Genomic DNA, 20,812 nt, shown 5'->3' on the forward strand with positions numbered 1-20,812 from the left:
TCAGTCTCTCATTTTTTTTCGTGCACAGTTTTTGGAGGCCGCCGTAACCAGTGCAACAAGTGGAAGAAATCACGCATCACTCTAATCGTTAAGGAGAAAGAACTGCAGCCGCTAGTGTTTGGTGGCGAATCTCGCTAGGATAAACAAAACAGAACTCTAACTCCGAATCTAAAACTCATGGGATCATCATCAAACTAACGTTCCTAGGGCGCTAGGTGATTTGGAGCGTTCGTGGAAGAGCGGTTGACCATCACAATCACAGATCTCTATGGAAACTTGATTGAACTAAGTTCGGATTCAAACGGTAGCTTCCCTCAGAACTCATACCTCATACATTCTCAGAAGAATGATGATGTTCAATGTTTCTTGTGTCTGAACTACTACACAGGTCTTTCTCTAATACTCGATTCCATACACTCTCTTATTTGCACCTATTTTTCCTGCTTTATCTTTATCGAAAGCATTTTACATCTTGTATTCAAGGTGATTGCATCCTCTGTCCTTCTGAATGTTGTATTTATTTGTTCGCTTATAAATATCTGCTTTTTGGCTTTGGCTGATCCATATACAAGTGAATATGTGGGTTTAGGTTCAAGGTGCACGAACCTGGACATGACAGACGTTAGGCACTTCTATGATGTGCCAATATTCAAGTATTCCAAATATATTTAGCGCATCCAAGCGGCAGACACACATGACGTACAAGTTGCTGCGCTCACCCCTTCCCACAGAGCCTAACAAGTTCATCGGAGCTATTTTCGCCCTTGTTTACGTCCTTCGTTTCCTCCTGCATTCGTTCATGTAATTGGCAGTAGGCGGCGTTTTCATTTTCTTTTTGTGAGTTCATAGTCTTATTCAAATCTCAAAATCCGTATGTGAATAAGAATAGTTGTGCGCATACAAACAAATGTGCGGCGAAAATCCACTCCCAACGAACTTCAGTTTTCGAAGAGCTACAATTTGATCAAAGGAAATTATCGAGCTAGTTCAGGAAGTTTTTTTTAGCGTTACGACTTAAGAAAGATGCGAATCGTGAACAATTCCACGTGAAAAAGGTAGACCAAAATTAGGTGCTTACGAGTTCCCTAGAAGCAAAACAAAACTAATGAGGAAAAACATTTGTTAGAATTACTTATAATTATTTCGTATTGGTTGACTGTTGTAAGAACGAAGATGGAATAACTTTAGGAGATAAAGAGAAAAGTCTCTCGACAGTGGGGAGCATCTAGATGGGCTCGCCAAATCTCGACATTGATCTTTGGTGATTGATCTCTTTATGTGAGATTTATGAGCTAAACTAAGCCGAAGAACCATCTGGTGGTATTGCATGTAGGTTCGAAGAGGCTTCAGCAGCACGACATCGCTGACCACCTCCCTGCTCCGTGGCAGTACATTGGTAGCGGTGTCGTGCGAAGCATGGTACATGATGTTCACAAAGCATCCAGAACATGCAAACTATGAAATCCATCACGAGAGACTTCAGTTTGTACTGCTCGCTCCTAGCAGATACGTAGATTGGAAACGAAACGTAGTTTCTTCCTAAGAATCTCAGGAAAACTAAAAAAAAAGTTGTTGCTTCCACAAATAAGATTTTATTTCTGTTTTTGACACTGAGATACTTTCACTCAACATTTAAGTGGTTTTTTTTTCGTTTTAAAAACCGTTTTTGTGGAAAAAAAGACGATAGGTTCCTGAGACAATGGGGCAGGAACCCAAAATTTACATCGACATCAAGTGATTGCCCTCTTAAGATGTGTCTGAGAGGTCAAAAGACGTAGAACTTCCAACTAACAGTTTCTGCTTTTGTCAGGTGCCTGCGTTCTTCAACAAAATTTCGAAGAGAAGCCGCGTTGTCTTACATGATTCCTTTATATGTGTGATGCATTTTTTTTCATATCTTCGACTGGTTTCCCGGTTTCTGCAGGAGCTTTGGATTCTAAAAACTGTTCTGAATATTTTTTTTCAACGATTAGGGAGAGTTGAGCGGAACCACCCTGATCCCGCAATCTACAACATCTCTCGCTTGTCCAGTGGTTTCCCTCACTATGCCGGATTCGTGGAATGCTGCCTCTAACCTATCCTCCCCAACCCTTACCAACAGCCTGCATACAGTCACCCAATTCGTAGTTGTTCCGTGGTTGAGGACAAGTAAAATAAAAATGGTAATAAAGAATTACGACGACCGGGGTACACAGGTCTCCAGATGATTCTCCACCGTTCCTGTCCACGTCACGTTGTTGTAGCATTGTTGCCGTCTCCATCGTCAGCAGCATTCAGTTGCAATATTCGCGTATCTATTTCCAAGCATACTTCCCTGATGCTGCTACCATCCTTTCTTCCCAAAGTGGAAACACACATACAAACGGCTGCTTAGATACAATACAAGCCAACACACGTTCACGTGGTCTGACGTAAAGTTTTATCTTCATCACTACGGTGATGATATTGACATCATTTCATGTTAGCCATCATTCTGCGCTAATTTTTGAGAGCGGTGGAAACTCATACTTCGAATAATGTTTCCAAATTGCGGAGGTTTCAAAGGAACATAAATGTAAAATCAAATTTGATTGTTCTCCAAATATAGTACTGACGCGTCTAGGAGGAAAATCATGAAATCTTTCATCTATGCCTAACTTTTTGAGGAAAAAATTGAAGAAAGGGTTGATAAAAAAAACAGTTGTAATTTTACAAAAAAAGTCACTACTGTTTTTTCTTGTTGATCGGTGAAGGCGAGCAGACTGCTCTCTATTGTATTGTGCCGACAGATGGCAAACCTAGTTTCTTACCGATTTACGAACTGCCAAAGTTCAGAGTGAGGAATGCAAAATACCGAAATTGTACCTTTAGCTGCAAAAAACAGAAAATCCTGTTGAGCTGGAAAATCCAGGGGCAAAGTCATCCTACAACAAATAGTTTTTTTGCACACTTTGTAGGAAAACAATTTTTAAGCTGGTAATGTCGGTCGTTCCTGGAGTTGAAACATGTCACTTTAGTCAAATTTACAAAATCTTCATTGTCATAGAATAATAGCTGTGGGAGATATTAAACTGTTCGCAATATCATGTAGATTACGAATATATAACCATCATTTCACTTTTCGAAAAATATGTTCACGTCAAAAATCGTATATCCTTGGGGCGCAATTATCTCGGACTCGGCCTTCTTAATGCGTGCCCGCAGGTAATTTTTTTTTCAAAAAATGTTTTCTTGATAGGTCTTGAAAGTTCTAATTACATTCGATCGGTAGAGCTCGCGCTCGCAAATCTATTACTGCATAGATCTTATTGTAAAGATCAAATTGAGGCAAGTTATAAAAAAGACTAAAAAGACACGAATTCGCGTATTTTTGTCTTCTGTAGAAGAATTAGCGATCCTACTCTACTTGGTCGCAGGTATCAGTTGCAGTTGTACGGATGCGTGGAACGGAAGTTACCCAGATATTGCAAGAAGGCGCTGTTGTCCACTACACTGACAATGCCCAACCGTAATTGGTGCTGCACCTATGGAGAGCTTGGAATCTTCGGTAACAGCTCTTCCTTTCGTTACAATGAACTGAAGGTCGTTGTCGACCCTGAGGTCCTCTGGTCGCTTCTTGTCGATATGATGTGATAGTTCATACGATACGCCATGTCTCGGAGAGTATGGAATAGTGACAGATGGATGAATTCTGCTCGAGCTCTTACTGTAGATTGGTGCGGTTGGGCGAAAGTGTGCTCAACATCCCTCGGCTAAGATGCGAGCACCTGCTTATGGGAACAACATCAGCCCATCGACAAAATAGGAAATGTTGTATACATGTTATATATAATGGATGTAGTATATAATATACATACATGGTCCATCTGATAAGTTGGTACCAGATCTGTGTATGAGGATAAAAACACCGACCTGGTTATAACCTGACCTCTGAAAGTCATTGCATAGGCCAACACAGGCCCCAAAACCCCAATGATTACGAACTGCAGTAAAACGCGTTGGCGCAACGCAAGTGGATTGATACGCCAGTGACTCTATCCTTTATGCTTTGCTGAAAAAAAGGACTAAACAATGTCCAGCTGCGAAAGAAGTTGGGATCGAAGAGGTGCGTTAACGGTAGGTACTAAGTGGTAGCGGTTAGGATCGAAGGAGACCTCGTCAGCACCAATTATCGCTGTAGTTCGCAGTGACTTCAACCGCTAACTCCACCGCGCCGCTCACGCAACTGCAATGAGCTTCATGTGACTCGACTATATGTGCATGTGTAATATGTGTTAAACATAATATATTATAAATGATGTATAAAGGCCAAAGGTTTCGTGAGATTTACGAGTGGTACTCATGTGCATTCACCCATGTTGCCATGTTGCAATGGTGCAAGGGCGAAGTGATAATGCTTAAGTGGTGGTCAGTGGTCACGCCTCACTTTTTGTTGTTGATTGCACCTCGTTAGTTGAGTTGCCTCCACATTTTTATGTACATCCGAATCGCTCGTGTTTATGTTTTACATACGTGTAATGAAGCTCGTCTCAAGGGGAATAATTTTGGTTTGTTTTATTTAAGTGAAACGCTTTTAGCTGTTTGCCTCTGTACATTTATCAGGTGACATATTGCGGTCAGCTGCTCTTTATTGCTCTTTTTTCTCATATTCTTCTGAGACATTTCCGTGAAAATCCTGGTTGTCGTGATTTTAAAAAAAGAAAATACTTTTGGAAGGGTAAGGAGCAAAGAAAGAAAGCATTTTTGCAATCGAAATAATATCGAGATAACGAAAAACAGTGAAAATAAACCCAACTTCATGGAGCTTTTATTGCTGTGCATCCGAGTTTCTTTATAGCCTCGTTGTGCAAAATAAAAACTCAATTGTTCTTTCAGCATGGATCAGAACAAGTTTCGATTATAGCCCTTTTTTCCAGCATCTCTTTCCATGTTTTAGATTTGAAAACAAAGGTGCGATAGTCTCCTAGTGTTCTCTTCCTGAAACTTAGGCATTGGGACCTATATTTATGGCAACGAGGTTCTGGTGAAACTTTATCTACGACTTGACGTTTTAACAACTCCGCTTTTGTCAAAGCCCTGAAAATGGCTCGAGGTCTTTAATGAAATACATATCCCATCAAACTCCTGCTTGCCAAGCCTCGACATCGTTCCAAGTACGCCACGGTAGAACTCCAAAAACTCCAAAAGGAAAGCGAACTGATTTGTTTCACCGATTAGCGGGGGTGGTGAGCCACTGCGTTCTAGGAGATTGTCATTTCCTCAATCAAAAAAAGTACGATAATTCTAAGTTAATCACTTATCGCTGCTATGTTATGTAAAATATGAAAGAACACTAAACGACTGAGGAAAATGTTCTTTTGGCTGTCCAATTACAGTAACAGTTATGACCCGTCGCTAACGGATCCTGTTGTAAAGTCTCTCTCTTTGCGAGACTATACACGCGCCAACGGACGGAAGCCTCTCTGAATTCCATTGCTCTTATCTTTCGCTTCGACACCGTTCATTTTCTCGTTGTGTATCGATCACACCTTATTCAACACAGTTCTGCTCGTCGGACAGGGAATACCTGCTCCGTAGTGACTCGAGAACAGAGTCTCGACTCGAGCCTCAGCACTCGCTGCACTTTCCTCGTTTATTTGCATAGTGTTGGACGGTGCTCTCAACATCCATCGTCATCGCTCGACCTCGCGAACTCAGCCATGAATCAACGCGCTGAAGATGCCGAATTTGACGTCGCTGTAAGTTCAGCTGCCGCTCCTTTCTGGATCTATTTTTGCTGTGTTGTTCTTTCAAGCTTTTTTCTTTATTCAATTCCATATTTCTTTTCGTTCCAAAAGTTTCCAACTTCGAAAAATTTTCTTTGTTTTCATGGCTCTCACTTTTTCACCCATTAATTGTACGTCTTTTTATTTCTCTTCTGGTAACTACAATTTTGAGGACATATACCTGACAAAAGACAAAAGAAACTTATTTGTTTTCACATGTTATTTAGAAATGACATATTTTCTGGTTACAGCTTGCATTTCTACTCGTGTTGAGCGCTTTTTAAGGGTTTTCCAGCTTTCGCGGATGTTCTTTATACCCAGCTACCTTTTCAAAGTGGTTCTCTAAGTTGGTTTTTTTACTCTCAATCACAACCTTGGAATGAGGCTGCTGCACTCCAAACTCCCTGTACTGGCATTGTACTGCTTGCAAACCGTCTTCCTAGAAGTGATGAGAGTTTCTCAAGTTTTTTTTTTGCAGTTGCAACTCTTCTCCAAAGAGTAGCGGACTTTTTGTAAAGCACTTTCATTCATCATCATTTTTCCAGCGGAGACCAGGTGACTATTTCTGGCACATTGCGGTGATTTGGGGTTGAGTTTTCAGGCCATGTCAAGTATCTGTATCTTCATATAATTTAATACGTACTTTGGTGAAAGTTCCTTCCTCAAGTTCGATTCTTCACACAAGTTTTTGCGTTCATTGTCGTTGATGTGAACTTTTGTCAACAATGAGAAGTTTTTACATTATCGCTCAAAAAAGCGGTTTCTATGCTATTACTCTGCGAAAAAGAGATATCTACAGCTGGATAAAATTAGAGCGAAGTAGGCTAGACTAGCTGCTGAACAACGCCACAGTAAATTCCAATAATTTTGCACGGTTGTGAAAACCTACTTTGTCTAAGTTCAACCAAACTTTGTTGTTTCTAACTCTCCTAGTTTATTTCTGGAACTTAGTGCAAAAAAAATCCTCTTATTCCCGAATTTTTTTTCAACTAGCGTTTGAGAGAACCACTAGACCTAGAGAGATCGAAATTTGCAGACGGGGGCTCTCCTGAACACCCTAAACAAATAGGCGGCAGATTTTTCATCCGCGCTGCCTTAATTATATTATAGAGAAAGAACATTCCTACCAGTTTTTTTTTCAACTTTTCTTATGTTCTCTTAAAAATTGATTGAGAAAAAGCTGAGGATTCTGCTAAAATACTCAACATTTTCTCACATAACTTTCAAAAAACCTGTTAGTCTCTGATAAACGTAAATTGATTGCTTGAAAGCGCAAACCTTTTCCTACGAAACACACTCCTACTTCTTTCTTTACGTCTTTCTAGGCTTTTTTTGACTCCAAGTTGTGAATGTCTATTTCAATGCAAAAAAGTTCGACAAATCCAGCAGTCACTTTCAATAATGGCCAGTGTCTCCTTCAAATCGCGCATAAGTGCTGCAAAAGCTGCCATTTTAGAATTGCAAGTGAGGTGTACTTCTCAGTTGTTTCTTTTTCCGTTTTTCTTTGTTTTATCTTTGAAAAGATCAAGATTTCATCGCCTGTAGTCACACTGAGAGAGCGAAGTTTTATATAAGTAGCAGGAAGTGTGTGAAAATGCTGTTGGACCATGTCCTGTGTCGTTCTCGGTTGGTTTTTTTTCTCGTTTTGCAAAAACCAACATTCTGCCGGGCAACTCTTGACTATCTGTAATCAGAGTCAAATGGGGAAATTTGTGTCGCCGAATACGAGCTGTAAATTCCTCATGTTTTTCTCTTGTATGAGCTCATATGTTCAAACAAACTTCTAATCCTTGCGCTGAGCTATCTTTGGTGTTTTTACTTACTGTATGTTAATATTATATGTACTATATGCTGATATTCATTACAGCAGTACTTATTGACATTTGCTGCATTATTCATTTTGTTATAATCTATTTATCAACCGCCCAATTTGTTTCCTCAATTCTACTTATTATATTTAATTTTTGACTGGTATATGAATGGCTGTTTCGGGAAGAATGAGCTGAAAGGCGTTTAATGGCGGGTCATTTTCAAGAGGTGTTTTTCCGAATTGCACGTTTGACCTCGACTGTACTACTAACAACAGTGGACGTTCGGCGTGGGACCCTCGCCTAACTCTGGCCTACTGTTCAATTCTATGTAATCGTTTACGCACCGTTGCACCATAGATGGAGACGTTTTGGACAAAATGTACAGTGCTTGACAGTTTCGTCCGCGTATAGGGTCAGTTGGGAAAAAAGTGAGGGAACAGGAAAATTCGCCGAACGGGAACTGTATTCGTCACGCGAATTGGTTGACAACCATAATGGGGATCACATCGAAACCAACTGTGCTTCATTTCATGAATCCAACAGAGTGAGATATTAATCTAGGAGGGTAGAGCGAGTACCAATAACGATGTGTGGCTGCTCATGTATTTCCAATTCGCTAGGGAAAGTTTTGGTTACTGATTCCACTTCTATGACCATCCAGTTTGAAAGAACGACAAGTTCAGTGTACTGTAATGTTGTCGAACCGTTCAGGCGCGAAGTCAAATGGTCGTCCAGCGTTTATCATGTTAGCGGCGATGTCTGTATGACAAAATCCAACGTTTTTATCGTAGTCGTTACTTCCTCACGATTGGAGTCGCAATTTTTCTATTGCTACGAGATATAGTGGATGTCCTATCACGTCACATCATCAGGTAAAATGTGGTGGGGGGAAGGCATTCAGCGGGGCCGTTATTTCTGGAAGTAGATAACTAAATCAGTCGGGTTTTCTACAGCTTCCTCCGCTGTCCAAACTTGCTTATTCCTTAGATTTGTGATTGAGTGACTTCGTCGGTTATTTCACTCCTTTCCTAGTTTTGCCCTTCCTCTGCTACCACTTTATTAAGTCGTTAGGGACGCCAGCAGGTTGGTGTGAGAAACAGTTCTTGGAGACACTGTTACGATGCTAAGTTTATGATCACGCTTGGTGAGGGCAGGTGTCCCGTACCTAAAAAGACTCCTGAATTCATTGGAATGAGAAGTGAATCGTAAGCGTTCTTTCTTTTTCAGATAAAAAATGCGCAGAGAAGTAAAAACTATTGACAAAATGTTAGATTCTTTTAGATAGAGAATTATTTCATCGACAAGATGATAATATTCTGGTTTTCTTTTACTTTTATTGTTTGTTGTTCTTTCACATCGTTAAAACGGAATGTCGAGTAGATAGATCGAGGCATTTCCGACAACTGCTTTTTCTATTTGATCGAGGCATTAAAGAAGATGTTGCTCGCGAAAACGAAGCAAATAAAGCACGGTGAAAAACAACGTGAAGGAGCAAATGCGATCCAATATGAGATAATATTCTATTAAATAGTAACGGGTTCAGTCTGTCAAGTGCGTCTCTCGAAAAGTCGAAAATACTCCACAAAGATGAACCACCGTTTTACCACCGACTCACTGGCAATAATAGAACGTTGATATATAAAATGCATCGTAGGACAGATTACTTTCAGTAAGGGAGGGCTTCATGAGCATGTTCACCTCCTATTCTACAAACAAAGATTCCTTTCTAGCCAATATCTTCTATGCCATTTTCCGCAAGTTTTCCGAAATTTCTGAATAGCAATGAAGTCTCAAAATTTTCTTCTAGTGGTGTTAAGACGCTTACGTTGAACACATAAAAAAATCGTTTGTGAGAGTCTGTTATACATTCAATCTTAGAATTAGATTAGATCCTTGCTCTCTTTTCTCTTGAATATTTTCATCTCTTAGAGCATAGAGTTTTGTTTTGTTCCTTTGTAACTTCTTAAGTGGATTGTGTTCCGTTCCACTTCGTTCAGTGTGTGTATGTGCTTCTTTTCGCAAAGCTTCCGGTGCTCCGATTTTTTATGTTGCTGTGAAAAAGTGGGTAGACTTTGAGCTCAACAAAAATTTAATTCTTCTATTTTGGTAGTATTTGAGTTGGGATCCTGAACATTATCACATGTTATTGATGAGTTTGGGAGGGACGAGCTCCCTAGCGAAGGTTACGCTCCAGTTTAGTTCCAGACGGCAGCTTCAGAAAGGTCCCGAAGTACTTAATCGTTGTAAGATCACCAGAAAACAGAAAGCTGGAGTGGGACGGAGCCGAAAGTGCCCGTGGGTCATCTTCGCATCGAAAACAGTTTAATGAAATGTATCCACGCGAAAAGAAGAAGGTGGGACGAGTTTCACGACATCAGATAAGCGTGAGAGTCTCACAACGTCACATTGGCACACCTGTCCTTAAAAACAGTAGAATTGGATGGGACGGCTCCAACAGTGTCAGGAGGCACTGAAACGTACCCCTGCGTCAGGTAAATGGGTCCGCAGCAGAAAGTCGAGTGGTGTGGTAGAACGAATCCAACGATGTCAGATGAAGGTGTTGACCTTATAGTGCAGTGAGACGGGTCTTACGACGTCGAGATAAGGCGTCAATGCCAGAGAGCAGTGAAACAAAGCAAGACGGGTTGTATGCGTGGCGTTTCCATCGAGATGCACTTCCCGGTATGTCCACTCCTCCACGCGTTGCCCTCATCTCTCATCTCATGGTTCATAGATGATTTTCTCAGAAATTAGATGTACACGTGCGGCTAGGCACTTTAGTGTGAGTCTGTTTACGGTATCTTAGGTAGGCTAATCACCTTAATCAACATGATAGTAATGCCCACGTCGTTTAATCTTATCATAACATTCTGAGAAAGAAGCCTGTAGGAGCTAAGTTATAGGGGTATAGGAAAAATTACGGGGCAGAAATTTATAGAAAAATCTCTTGCTTCAAATTTTCAATGCTCACTGAAAATGAGCGGAGCGAGCACCACAAGTCTGGATGTCTGGCTTTTTGTCGAATATTCAGACTGGTAAGGGAATAATATGGAAAAGGTTAGTGAATGGTGGGTCTAGGACGTTGAAAATAATAAGAGGAATAGCAGTGGATAGTGTGCTATCAATTAAATTGCAGTGTTTTTTTTTTGTTTCCAGAAATCTAAAAAAAACAACTAATTTTGCTTCAACAGACAACAATTGATCGATCTCTGTGTCATCCATCATCAAAGTCAAAATTCCAATTTTTTGATGCGGGGAGAGAAATGGCAAGCGATATTTTCAAGTGTTTTTCCCTCTCCATACACAGTACCAACCTCGACTTCAGTAGCCTTGTCGTCTTGAAGAGGTGCAAAAAAAGGCAAAGAAAAAAGAAATTGGTGTCGATAAAGCACCGCTTTATTCGCTTGACACTCTATTTTACGGATCTAAAAGAGGCAACAGTCGATGAAGTCAGGAAGCAGGAGTTATCCTGTTGTAGATTGTAGATGAACCACCACGCAATTGGGGTTTATGCCTTTGTCGTGCAGGTTGGGAGTATCACCCCTTGAAATTCAATGTCAGGTGTCTATGCTCGGCAGGAACCGTTTCTATGTTTTGTGACGGGTCCAGTTGCGGTGTGAAATTCGCCAGATTCACCATATATCTTGTATATTCGGGAAATTCTGTGTCTATAACATTTTTCCAGCACCTTTCATCTTTCTGTGCACTTCTAACGTTGAAAAAAACGTTCACGACTTGGTCCTTCCCTCAATGACTATGCGTTGCGTGGATACACCTCCGTATATTTAAACCATTCGAATTGCTTTTTAAATTGATTTCCTTGAGCTGTAGCAAGATTGGTGTTGATCGTCTTTATTATTTATTAACTAATCGTGCGTATGATCGACTTTGCACAAGTCCCAGCTGCGTGGTTTGCCCGTATGGCAGAGAAGGTGATTGCATGGTATCAGGAGTAGTGTATCGCATCACGTGCAGGTTGTGCGATGACGATTATATGGGGGAAACGGGACGTCCACTGTGTATTAGGGTCAAGGAGCATCTAGATGGACTCGCAAAATCTAAAACCTTCAAACCACCTGTAGCACACCGTAGAATATGTCATCCAAACTCCTAAGTAGAGGTAGAAGTTCGTATATTATCCTACATACGTGTCCGAGATCACAGCACGCAGAACACTAGAGGCCTTTTGGATAACCGCCAAAAGTCGAAAAATGAACAAGAAGGATGAGTGCATTGCTACCACAAACGAGTTATCCCCATATCAAGACCTATGCGGGTTTTGATCTACGGGGCAGGCCGTGAGGTCCCTATATAAAACCTTTGTGACTCATAGTTGTGGTACGTGGTGGTTTGTTGCGGTACCAAGTCTAGCTAATGAGGTAAGTACTAGCCAATGTGTTGCTGTTTGAGTTTGCCTACCGTTTGGATGCTTTCTGTAGGGTGATGAGCCGCTTGAGAGGGTAAGTCACCAATGACTTTGAATTTTCCAGGTTCTGACGAAGGCGATAACGCCGAAACGTTAGCCGTTGTTTAATAAAGACGATCAATACCAATCTTGGCTACAGGTCAAGGAAATCAATTTAAAAAACTACGTTTCAACATGCCGAGATTCAAAGACAGTCGAACCTGGGCAATATCATTCGAATTGCATCAATAGCACTTCGCGAACATTCTGGAGCAGGATAGAAACACAGTGGAACTCGTTGCCGGTCAGAATTTAAAGGCATCACCCCACGAATCTGAGGTGGTGCAGATTTCAGGTATACGGGATCGTAGATTACGGAGAGGGCGGTGATTCCGTCCATTTCATCCTAATTGCCGTAAAAAATGGCCCGGAAGATACGGCTTCATTCGTTTTGGCGCACCATTTTGCACAAGAGGTTCGATTGGAGCGCGCCAGTCTTGTGCGGCGCCGCATCTTCCGGGCCGTTTTTTACGGCAATTAGCGAAAAATGGACGGAATCACCCACCTCTCCGTAGTCTCCCGCCTTTAAGGTGTTGTTACCTGATGAACTTAATCAATACCCAACCTTAGCCCCTTTGATGCTTTGAGGAGAGAGATTCAATTTCGTAATATTTTTGTCTCCAAAAATCTTGAAAGGGGTAGTTAAGATGTGCGCCGCCTTGAATTTGTCCATGATGGTAAGTTACGCCAAAGCGACAGCAGTCCTGGAAACGTGTTTACGCACTTTGATTGGTCGCTACGTGGTGGTGCATTGAAAAGCATTCAGCGCATGTTCAAAGTGCAGTCAGTCATCGACGGCAGTTTGAGTCCGTTTCCATTTTCCCTTTTTATTTCCGAACAGTTTAACTTCAAAACCGTGGGTAGCTATTTTTCAAAGTTGCGCTTCTTATCGTGCACTTCGGTCCTCTCAAACCCAACAAAAATGGCCCCCAATAAAAGATGGACTTAATGAGTACGATTACCGAATTGGCAGATTTCTGAGATTATTGTGCCGACGTCGATTGAATATGAGCTACTATTGCATACTATATAAAACAGGACTCTCTCTGTTATGGTTTCCCCAGTTGCGTGATTATTCCAATACGTCACAAATTACACATTAGTGCATACTCTAAAACGTGGGCTTCAATACAAGGATTACTTTCTGTACATCGCTTATTGCTAAATTTTTGTTTGAAAACCCATTTTCTTCTGCTTTGTCGTGTGCTTTCTAACCTGTTTATCTAATGTTGTGAGGCGCATTAAGTTCATTGCCTTGTTGACTTGATCGATGCGTTGGCATTATTGGTTGCCGGTGGCGCAGTTGCCAGCATATTCGTCGTCCTTGAACACAGCTTAGTCCGAACCTTCTCGATCTGCAACAAGAGCTCGCATCGAATCAATGTATTCATCACTGTTCCATGACCGCGAGACTTCGCGTACCATGGGAACTGCCAACCGAACACAGTGATCCGAGTACATCACATCGACAATTTTTGGCAGCGAAACAGACCTGTTTTAAAAGACCTCATGCTTCCTCTCGACAATCGACCTACTTCCGGTTTTCTTTGGCAGTCTACTGAGCAACAGCACCTTTTTGCAATACCTGGGCAACTTTCGCTACATAACTCCGCAAATTAAAGTGGGGAACGGGGGATTTGCCCGGGGTGTATGCTGAAATGCCTGATTGCAGTCAGTGTAAGCGGGCAAGCAAGAAGAATAGAATGGAATTTAGATGAAAGACAAAGTTTAAGATTTAGTTTTTATAAGCCTGACAGTTTGGCTTTTTTGCCTCTTCAGAGCTTCGATAATCGTTCAAGTAGTGAATACGGAAACCGTGTATGACTGCTTTCACTACTTCAACGATCATCGAAGCACCAAACCATGGTAGTGAGATCTGTTTATTGGACGATATCACAATGTTTAGCGGGTGTAGTGTAGCGGTTAGAGGTTGCGCTACCTGCAGGATCGATCGGAGGTTCGAATCCGTCCTATTTAGGCATTTCTTCCCTCCGGGGTCGAAATATTGGTACCAGACTTGTCTGGGAGGACAAAAACACTGACTTGGCACATTGGCTATCCACCGCAAGTCATTGTATGGGGCGCAAGGTATAAGGTATTGCGATACTTTATTGAATAAACCTAAAGTTGTCCTGATCAGCTTCTGTTTAGACCTCTGAAGATGCCGAAAAAGTCGAAACGTCAGGCCAACAATAGTACCGTCTAAAAACCTCGTAGGCACAGTAATAGAATGCATAGACGGAAGCAGACGGCCATTCCAAAACACTAGATCGTTTGAATTTACACAACATCGATCATCGTTTTCAATAATTCAAAGCAGAGTAAGAAATTGTCACATGCTTCTCTTCTTTCCATCATAAAACCCTGGCAGGCTGGCCGGCTCTATATGATCTAACTTGTGATTGAAGGGATAATTTTCTCTGGTTGGGAATGGGGGTTCGGTTAGCTGCTAATAGTCTTCAAAAACGTATTGTTGAGAAGCTTCGAAAACGATGGTGCTGAACGGTTTCAGACAGCTGTTCTTTTTTTCTTGAACATGATGGAAGAGCAGCACGGTCGTCAGTTCCAGTCCTCAATAAAACAGATAACTTATGAACTAGGCTTATGTATTTATTTCTCCTCATCGTTTCAATGATTATCATATTTCTTGAGCGAACGAGCATACAAAACATTAATGAAGATATGCGTGTAAAAGCAGCCAAATGTGGGCTTCCTTATCGGTTCCATGGTTTCCAGCAGGTTTCCGTGCAGGCACCAACGCCGAAAGATGGCGATACTGTATTTCCTGAACTCAAAATTGGTTTGGCGCTCAGAATGAACAATGGGCCCGAATTTGTGAACTCGAGCGAGCCCTCGTTCATTGCCAATTCAGAAAGAAATCATTCACATGTAATCGTTGGTTGTTTCAGCGAACGTCCACCATTTTGTAGTGAGATGTTCCGCAGTCTTAGTCAAAATCATGGATTAACAAAACAGAAAAGTTGTTTGCAACGAACGAAGTCCCAGTGATAGGAACTTCCTGATGTTTCTTAGATTTCATCGAAATGCGTGAAACATGGTATTATTTGACGTACATATATGCGCCAATATGCAAAAAAAATCCTGTAAAAAAGTGCTCGAAATCTTGAAGAAGATTTTTATGGAATAGTTACGACAACGATTATGCTCACAGTTTTTGCATTTCAACATTTTCAATTTCTGCGCCGCAAACATATTTTGAAGGGTTATTTGAGACTTATTAATTCAATTATTTAATCGTTTGACGTTTACGAATGCGTGCATAGCCTTTACGCTAACTTGCAGGGACAAACCGACGTGTTTTTATCCTCCCAGAAAAGTCTGATACCAATTTGTCGACCTCGACTTGATGAAAAGCGTGGTTCGCAGCAGGCCGGTTTCGTACCAAAGAGTCGCTGCAGTGCAGTGCAGTACCACCGCTTACCGACATCCTGTTGTCTTCTTTACCATTGTAAATTTGAAATCGCTGCTGGGAGCGTCAAACGTTGGGAAAATGGACAGATTATTGTCGAAAAGCTTCCTGCAGAGGTTTGTAAAGAAGTACGTAGCTGTAACTGAGCTCTCCGGAACTCCCGTAAAGTGGTCCATCTTCCTAATTGTAGAACTTATCTAAGCAAAATGTAACATTATGCATAAAATCGGATAAACTGCTATCGGAGAACTCTTGAATGGTGTTTTTTTGGGAAGTGTGACCCATGAAGACCAATGAGAATTAATTAATTAATTAATTAATTAATGCTTGGGAACATATATGTGTTTGCCTCCTCCATTTTTTATTTTAAAGTTTTGTGCAGAGATAGCGAAAACTAGTCTGTATATATGTAAGAAACCTTCACTGAATCAGGAAAACTCTCCACGAGCAAAAAAATTGGGAAAGTAATGAAAAGCTTGGTAGTATCCTAGATTACGACTGGCGCACGAGGTGGAAGAATTTATTTTATTAGTTTCATTATTAACTGAATTATTTTCTATTTATTAGCATACTTGACTTTTCTCTAGATTTGTCGTTTATGTTTTTCAAATAGCAAATAGGACAGTTCCAGAGACTTTCGAGGTGTTCACAATATCAGTGAATCTTTAACGAACTATCAATGTTCGCAAATGCTTCCTGAACTATTCCGGAACTTTCAGATGATGATTTGCACCCCTTTCAATAACTTTTTTCTTATTTCATGAGGTAGTCGTTGAGCGCTTTCGATGGACTAGTTAATTTATGATTTCAACAATGGCAGTTTTTCTATTTGCCGAAGATCTTATGCTAAGAAATCCCCATGATTATTATTATAGTCTACCCCGGATGAAATCCCTTACAATTGGAACCGCCTATTCTATAAAATCTACATTTGTTAAAAAATATAATTCGACTCATAAATATGTTAAAATCACTTTTAGATGAGGTTTTGCAGTTTTTCCAGATGTATTCCACAGCGATCACAGGATTATGTAGCATTTAATAAAAGACAATGTAAGGCTGATATTAAATGAAATGGCACTTTTATTGGAACATTTGTGATTGTTCCTCTTCTTTTTTCTTATCTGTTATCTCGGCAACAACAGAACACAGCACTCTCAAGACTTGTTGCAGAACTCTCCTGCATCATTGAGAAATTAGCGCTGTTCTGTTGAACTTTCAAAATCTTCTCATAGGTCTTGCTAACCTGAGATACAAAGACAAAAAATCTTAGAACCGCAGGTGACTACCGAGGTTCAGGAATGGTCTGCAGACTTGATCCAAAACTACCTCTAAGCCCAAACTGAAAAAATTTCAAAGAACATTCATAAATTTCGTGTAAAAAGCAGACTCTGACGCAGACATCTCCAAAAGTCGAACTTTGCAAAAGAGCGATTATCTTCGTTCAGAATCTTTTTGATGAGGTAATGAACTTTGGTGCAATGAGAGAGAGACGTTCCTCTTCGAAAACACTATCGTTAAACTTGTGCTGAACTTTGATGTTATGCGAAAAAATTGTAAAAAGTAATGAGTCACATCTCCATCTGTCCGTGGGTGTTTTATCGTTTTTGACATCCTATAAAATATATGAAAATATGGGAAAATCCATTTATTTCTGCTCATGATCCTACATTGTTTTCATCTGGTTTGGAATAGAAGTTTACTTCTTACTCTTTGTACCTTTTTTAAATTTGCCGGAAGCAACCAAAAGCACACTTCTCAAAGGTGAGGATTCCTAAAAGTTTTTTATTTTCATTTTCTCACACACAGTGAAGCACCTCGAACCAAACCGTACATTCTTGGTTCGTGCTCGTCCTCATGAAGCATCCGAACTGCTCATCGACGGCAGTAGGAACCACAGCTGGATTGCATTGTCGGCGCATTCCGCATTTAGATGTATGACCCAATACGTACTTTATCGGATTAATTCATTATTATACAAAGAATTTGAAAAAGTGCTGAAAACGATTAAAAGAGAGCCGGTAAAAATTCTGCTTCAATGTTTCCAGAACAGAATCACGAGACAGGGCGGGTATTTTGCAAAAAGTAGTTGAAAACCACAGTTTGTAGCAAAAAGGAGGGTTGTGCATAGTTTTGTTTGTTTTAATATTCACTTCTCCAGCATTTTTCTATTTAATTAATTTCAAAACCACATTTTTATATCTGCTATTCGATATTTTACCGTACGCGGTGTCTTATCGAATCAATCTATTCTTTTTTTGTGATACTGTTTCTGTTATTCCTTATCAATTCCATGTCGTCAGTTGCTCCTGAAATCCGTCCGTCATCGTACCTCCGGCGTCGGTAATACCTCAGGTTGTATTGAACTCGAACACTACCTCTTAAGCTGTTGCTACTACTTTACATTAATCGACTTCGCATCGTATCTACATCGCAGGTCTCCACCCATATATCCTTCCCTTTGCGCTTCCCTCCAGATCCTAGACGTTTCCACTTCCTCCTAGTCAAGAATTCGATTTCTTCTGGAGAAGGTAGACAGCGAATATGCACTTTTTTGTACACACCTCTCTGTTCCATATAGGATTGCAGGCAAAGCAAGTATGTTCCGTGATTTTCGTTGGCATTTCATCTCTCCGTTTCTCCTTACGTGAAAAAATCTTCATTTTGACGAAAATAGCCTCCCACCGCCGTATATTTATGATTTATTTATTTATCGCAAGAGATTTCTCTGAAATGCACGCGATTTAAGGAAATTTTACGTTTGAGCGAGACAAAAGGTTCGGCGCGAATCCGTGAACACCGTGGCAATCATCTGGACTATATTTACATGAAAAGCATTTACTAACGGCCCATAGCTATGCAGTGTTCATTACAATCATCAGTCATAGCTTGCAGTTCTTTCCCTGAGTTTACAGTCAAAGCGTTCAGAACGTTCAACGAAAACGTCCATTTTGGTTTTGCACTTGACTCATTTTTCAAATTTAACTGTGTCAATGTTGTACTGTCACAGTTATGTGTGAAATATATTGTCAAGAAAATAGTGAAAGGATCATCTAGCTGTGGCCTGAGATCCTGCCAGACCTTTCCGCTGTCGCGATAAATGCTTGCGTAATGGGTGGCCAGAGACGGAGGAGGCATTTCGAACCTCACAATTTCAATTAAATTTCACATCATTTGATGAATACTTCTTTCAGCAGCAAAACTGTTGCATTTAGGTATGGAAATGTACTGCATGAGCCACGAGAATCATGCTTTTGTGAGAACAATAAGATTTTTTCCTCACTTTGGCCTCCTGAAATCCACCTTCTATACTTATTGTTTACGTCGCATCTTAGAGAAAAGAGAGAGATCTAAGAAAGTACCAAGATTTTGGGAAGAAGTACTAAGCGTAGATCTCCGGTGACTACTCAAAAATTCGATTAAAAAGTGAGGAAGAGCAAAGTGATGTATTTGATCTCGAAAAAGCCATGCACCTTTCAGAAAAGAACTGTAGAAATCGGAGTGTTGTCAAAAACAAATAGTTCTCTGGTGAATTTACCACATGTTTTCTGTCTGGGAAGGGAAGCATTTATTCAACTTGAAATATACCTCTTTTGCCGAGTCTTGAAAATCTTAAAACTGAAATATGCAGACGAATAGGTTACCAGAATGTTCATGGTAACGTCTACTTTGCGAATATTTACTACTTTATGAGACTGGTCTCCTGATTTGTAGCCACTGGTATTTTAGAATATAAGTACTTTTGTGGAAGTTTTTAGAGTTTAGAATAACCTAGGTACATAGATCTCGATTCGATTGACGTCTATGTCTATTGATGTAGAGCAGAATGAGTCAAGTTAAGAAAGAGAAAAAGAGAGTTTGATGAGGTCGTATCTTTTTGACGACCTCCTCCAAAGCTTTGATTCGGACCCTCTTTCCCCCACAACAACTTCTGGCTGCGTTTTCACATAAATCCGCCTCATATGAGCATTAAATTAGCAATTGGCTTTTATTTTTCATTATGTTCATTATCTAGTGCGATTTGCAAGTATTTCTTGTCGTCCGCTAACGTTGCTGCGAGCACCTTTCTCTCCTTTAACAATTCAAAATCTCTAACTCGCTCCTCCTCTCAGCCAACACTTCCTTCTTCCTTTTCTTTGCGCGTTATGTGCTAGAAATGAATTAATGTTTCTTCTGCTCGATAAAGTCGAGTTTGATTGGTACCTTTTATAGCCTTCACCATCAAATGAACACTTTGATGTTAGCAAATATATGTACTAATCTTTCAGGTCATAATACTCAGTGGAATTTAGATGAAGTCACTTTTGGGTGGTGGAGGGGATACCAGACCAGGGATGTACCTTCCAACTCAAATATTTGGAATAATATATATATATATATATAATAACGTACATAAAGGCCACAAATCGACGGAATATCCAACTTGAAATTTGATTAACGTGCCTCCATGAGTCCAAGTTAACAATTTCTCCAGCATACCAATGTATTGGAAATTGGATAGAGCTACGTGTTTAAAAGTTACGTGTTGTTCTTTACGAAAACAGATGACGACGGGAAGATTCAGCGTAAGACACTGTGACTGTTAACACTGGATTCAACAACGATAAGTATTCTTCACTAACACTGCTACTACGCCACGGATCGCTGATAGGGGACAGTGTTGGAAGCGCAAAACTTGCGCAGAGCTGACGTATTAGGCTGGACGGAAAGTCTTGTCACCATTTGTCATTTTTTCTATTTCATTTTTTTACTCAGCCTACAATAGGAATTAATAAATAATTTAATTACCATTACTAATAACAAGTGTCCCACTTAATAGGTAAGTCAGCGATCCCTTTCTCCCAGAACTGGGGAGAATGGGAGTCGAAGAAGTCACTGACTTCCAGTTCGACTTCTTCGAAGTTGGTGAAGGTTTTCTTAGCTAGGAAAGCCTTGACAGACCGTAATAAGTTGTCTGAGAAGGCAGGGTCAGGAGAATAGGGAGATGGGCATCGTGTCCTAGCCTAACTCCTCCAGTTTTTCGTAGGTCTCCTTAGCTATGTAGCTATAGCTAGCTATAGCTATGGGGCTTGGCGCTATCGTGGAGGAGGTGCAACGAAGCTCGTCCTGGCCGTTTTTCTCGAACGGCCGATGCGAGCTGAATGGAGCTCACTAGCGTGCATGGAACCAGTGACGGTGTGGCTTTGTGGGAGCAGCTCATAAAACAGCAGTCCCCCCCCCCTCCCCCGGCAGAAGCAACAAAGGAGACACTTCTTGGGCTGGAGGTCTGATTTTGCTTGCGTCGTCGGGTCATCTCCTCTAGGGAGCCACGCGGCACGGCGCGCGCTAGAATCGTAAATGGCCCACCTCTCATCTCCAATAA

General features: G+C 40.8%; 1 protein-coding gene across 3 annotated transcripts in view; it reads left to right on the forward strand.

Annotated features, from left to right (window-relative positions):
• Nucleotides 1-5,678: 5,678 nt before the first annotated feature.
• The window catches only part of RB195_002542 (uncharacterized protein), a gene marked incomplete at both ends in the record, with an annotated part of 50,076 nt that continues 34,942 nt past the window's right edge, over nt 5,679-20,812 (forward strand). For 2 of the 3 annotated variants that reach the window (XM_013436664.2, XM_064199848.1), the window contains one exon: nt 5,679-5,717. In XM_013436664.2, coding sequence (XP_013292118.2) covers nt 5,679-5,717 — 39 coding nt within the window. Of the gene's footprint in view, nt 5,718-10,204; nt 10,238-20,812 lie in introns of those variants that run through there. The other variant, XM_064199847.1, reaches the window with a different exon arrangement.

Source organism: Necator americanus, chromosome IV, assembly GCF_031761385.1.
Source record: "Necator americanus strain Aroian chromosome IV, whole genome shotgun sequence".
NCBI lineage: Eukaryota > Metazoa > Nematoda > Chromadorea > Rhabditida > Ancylostomatidae > Necator > Necator americanus.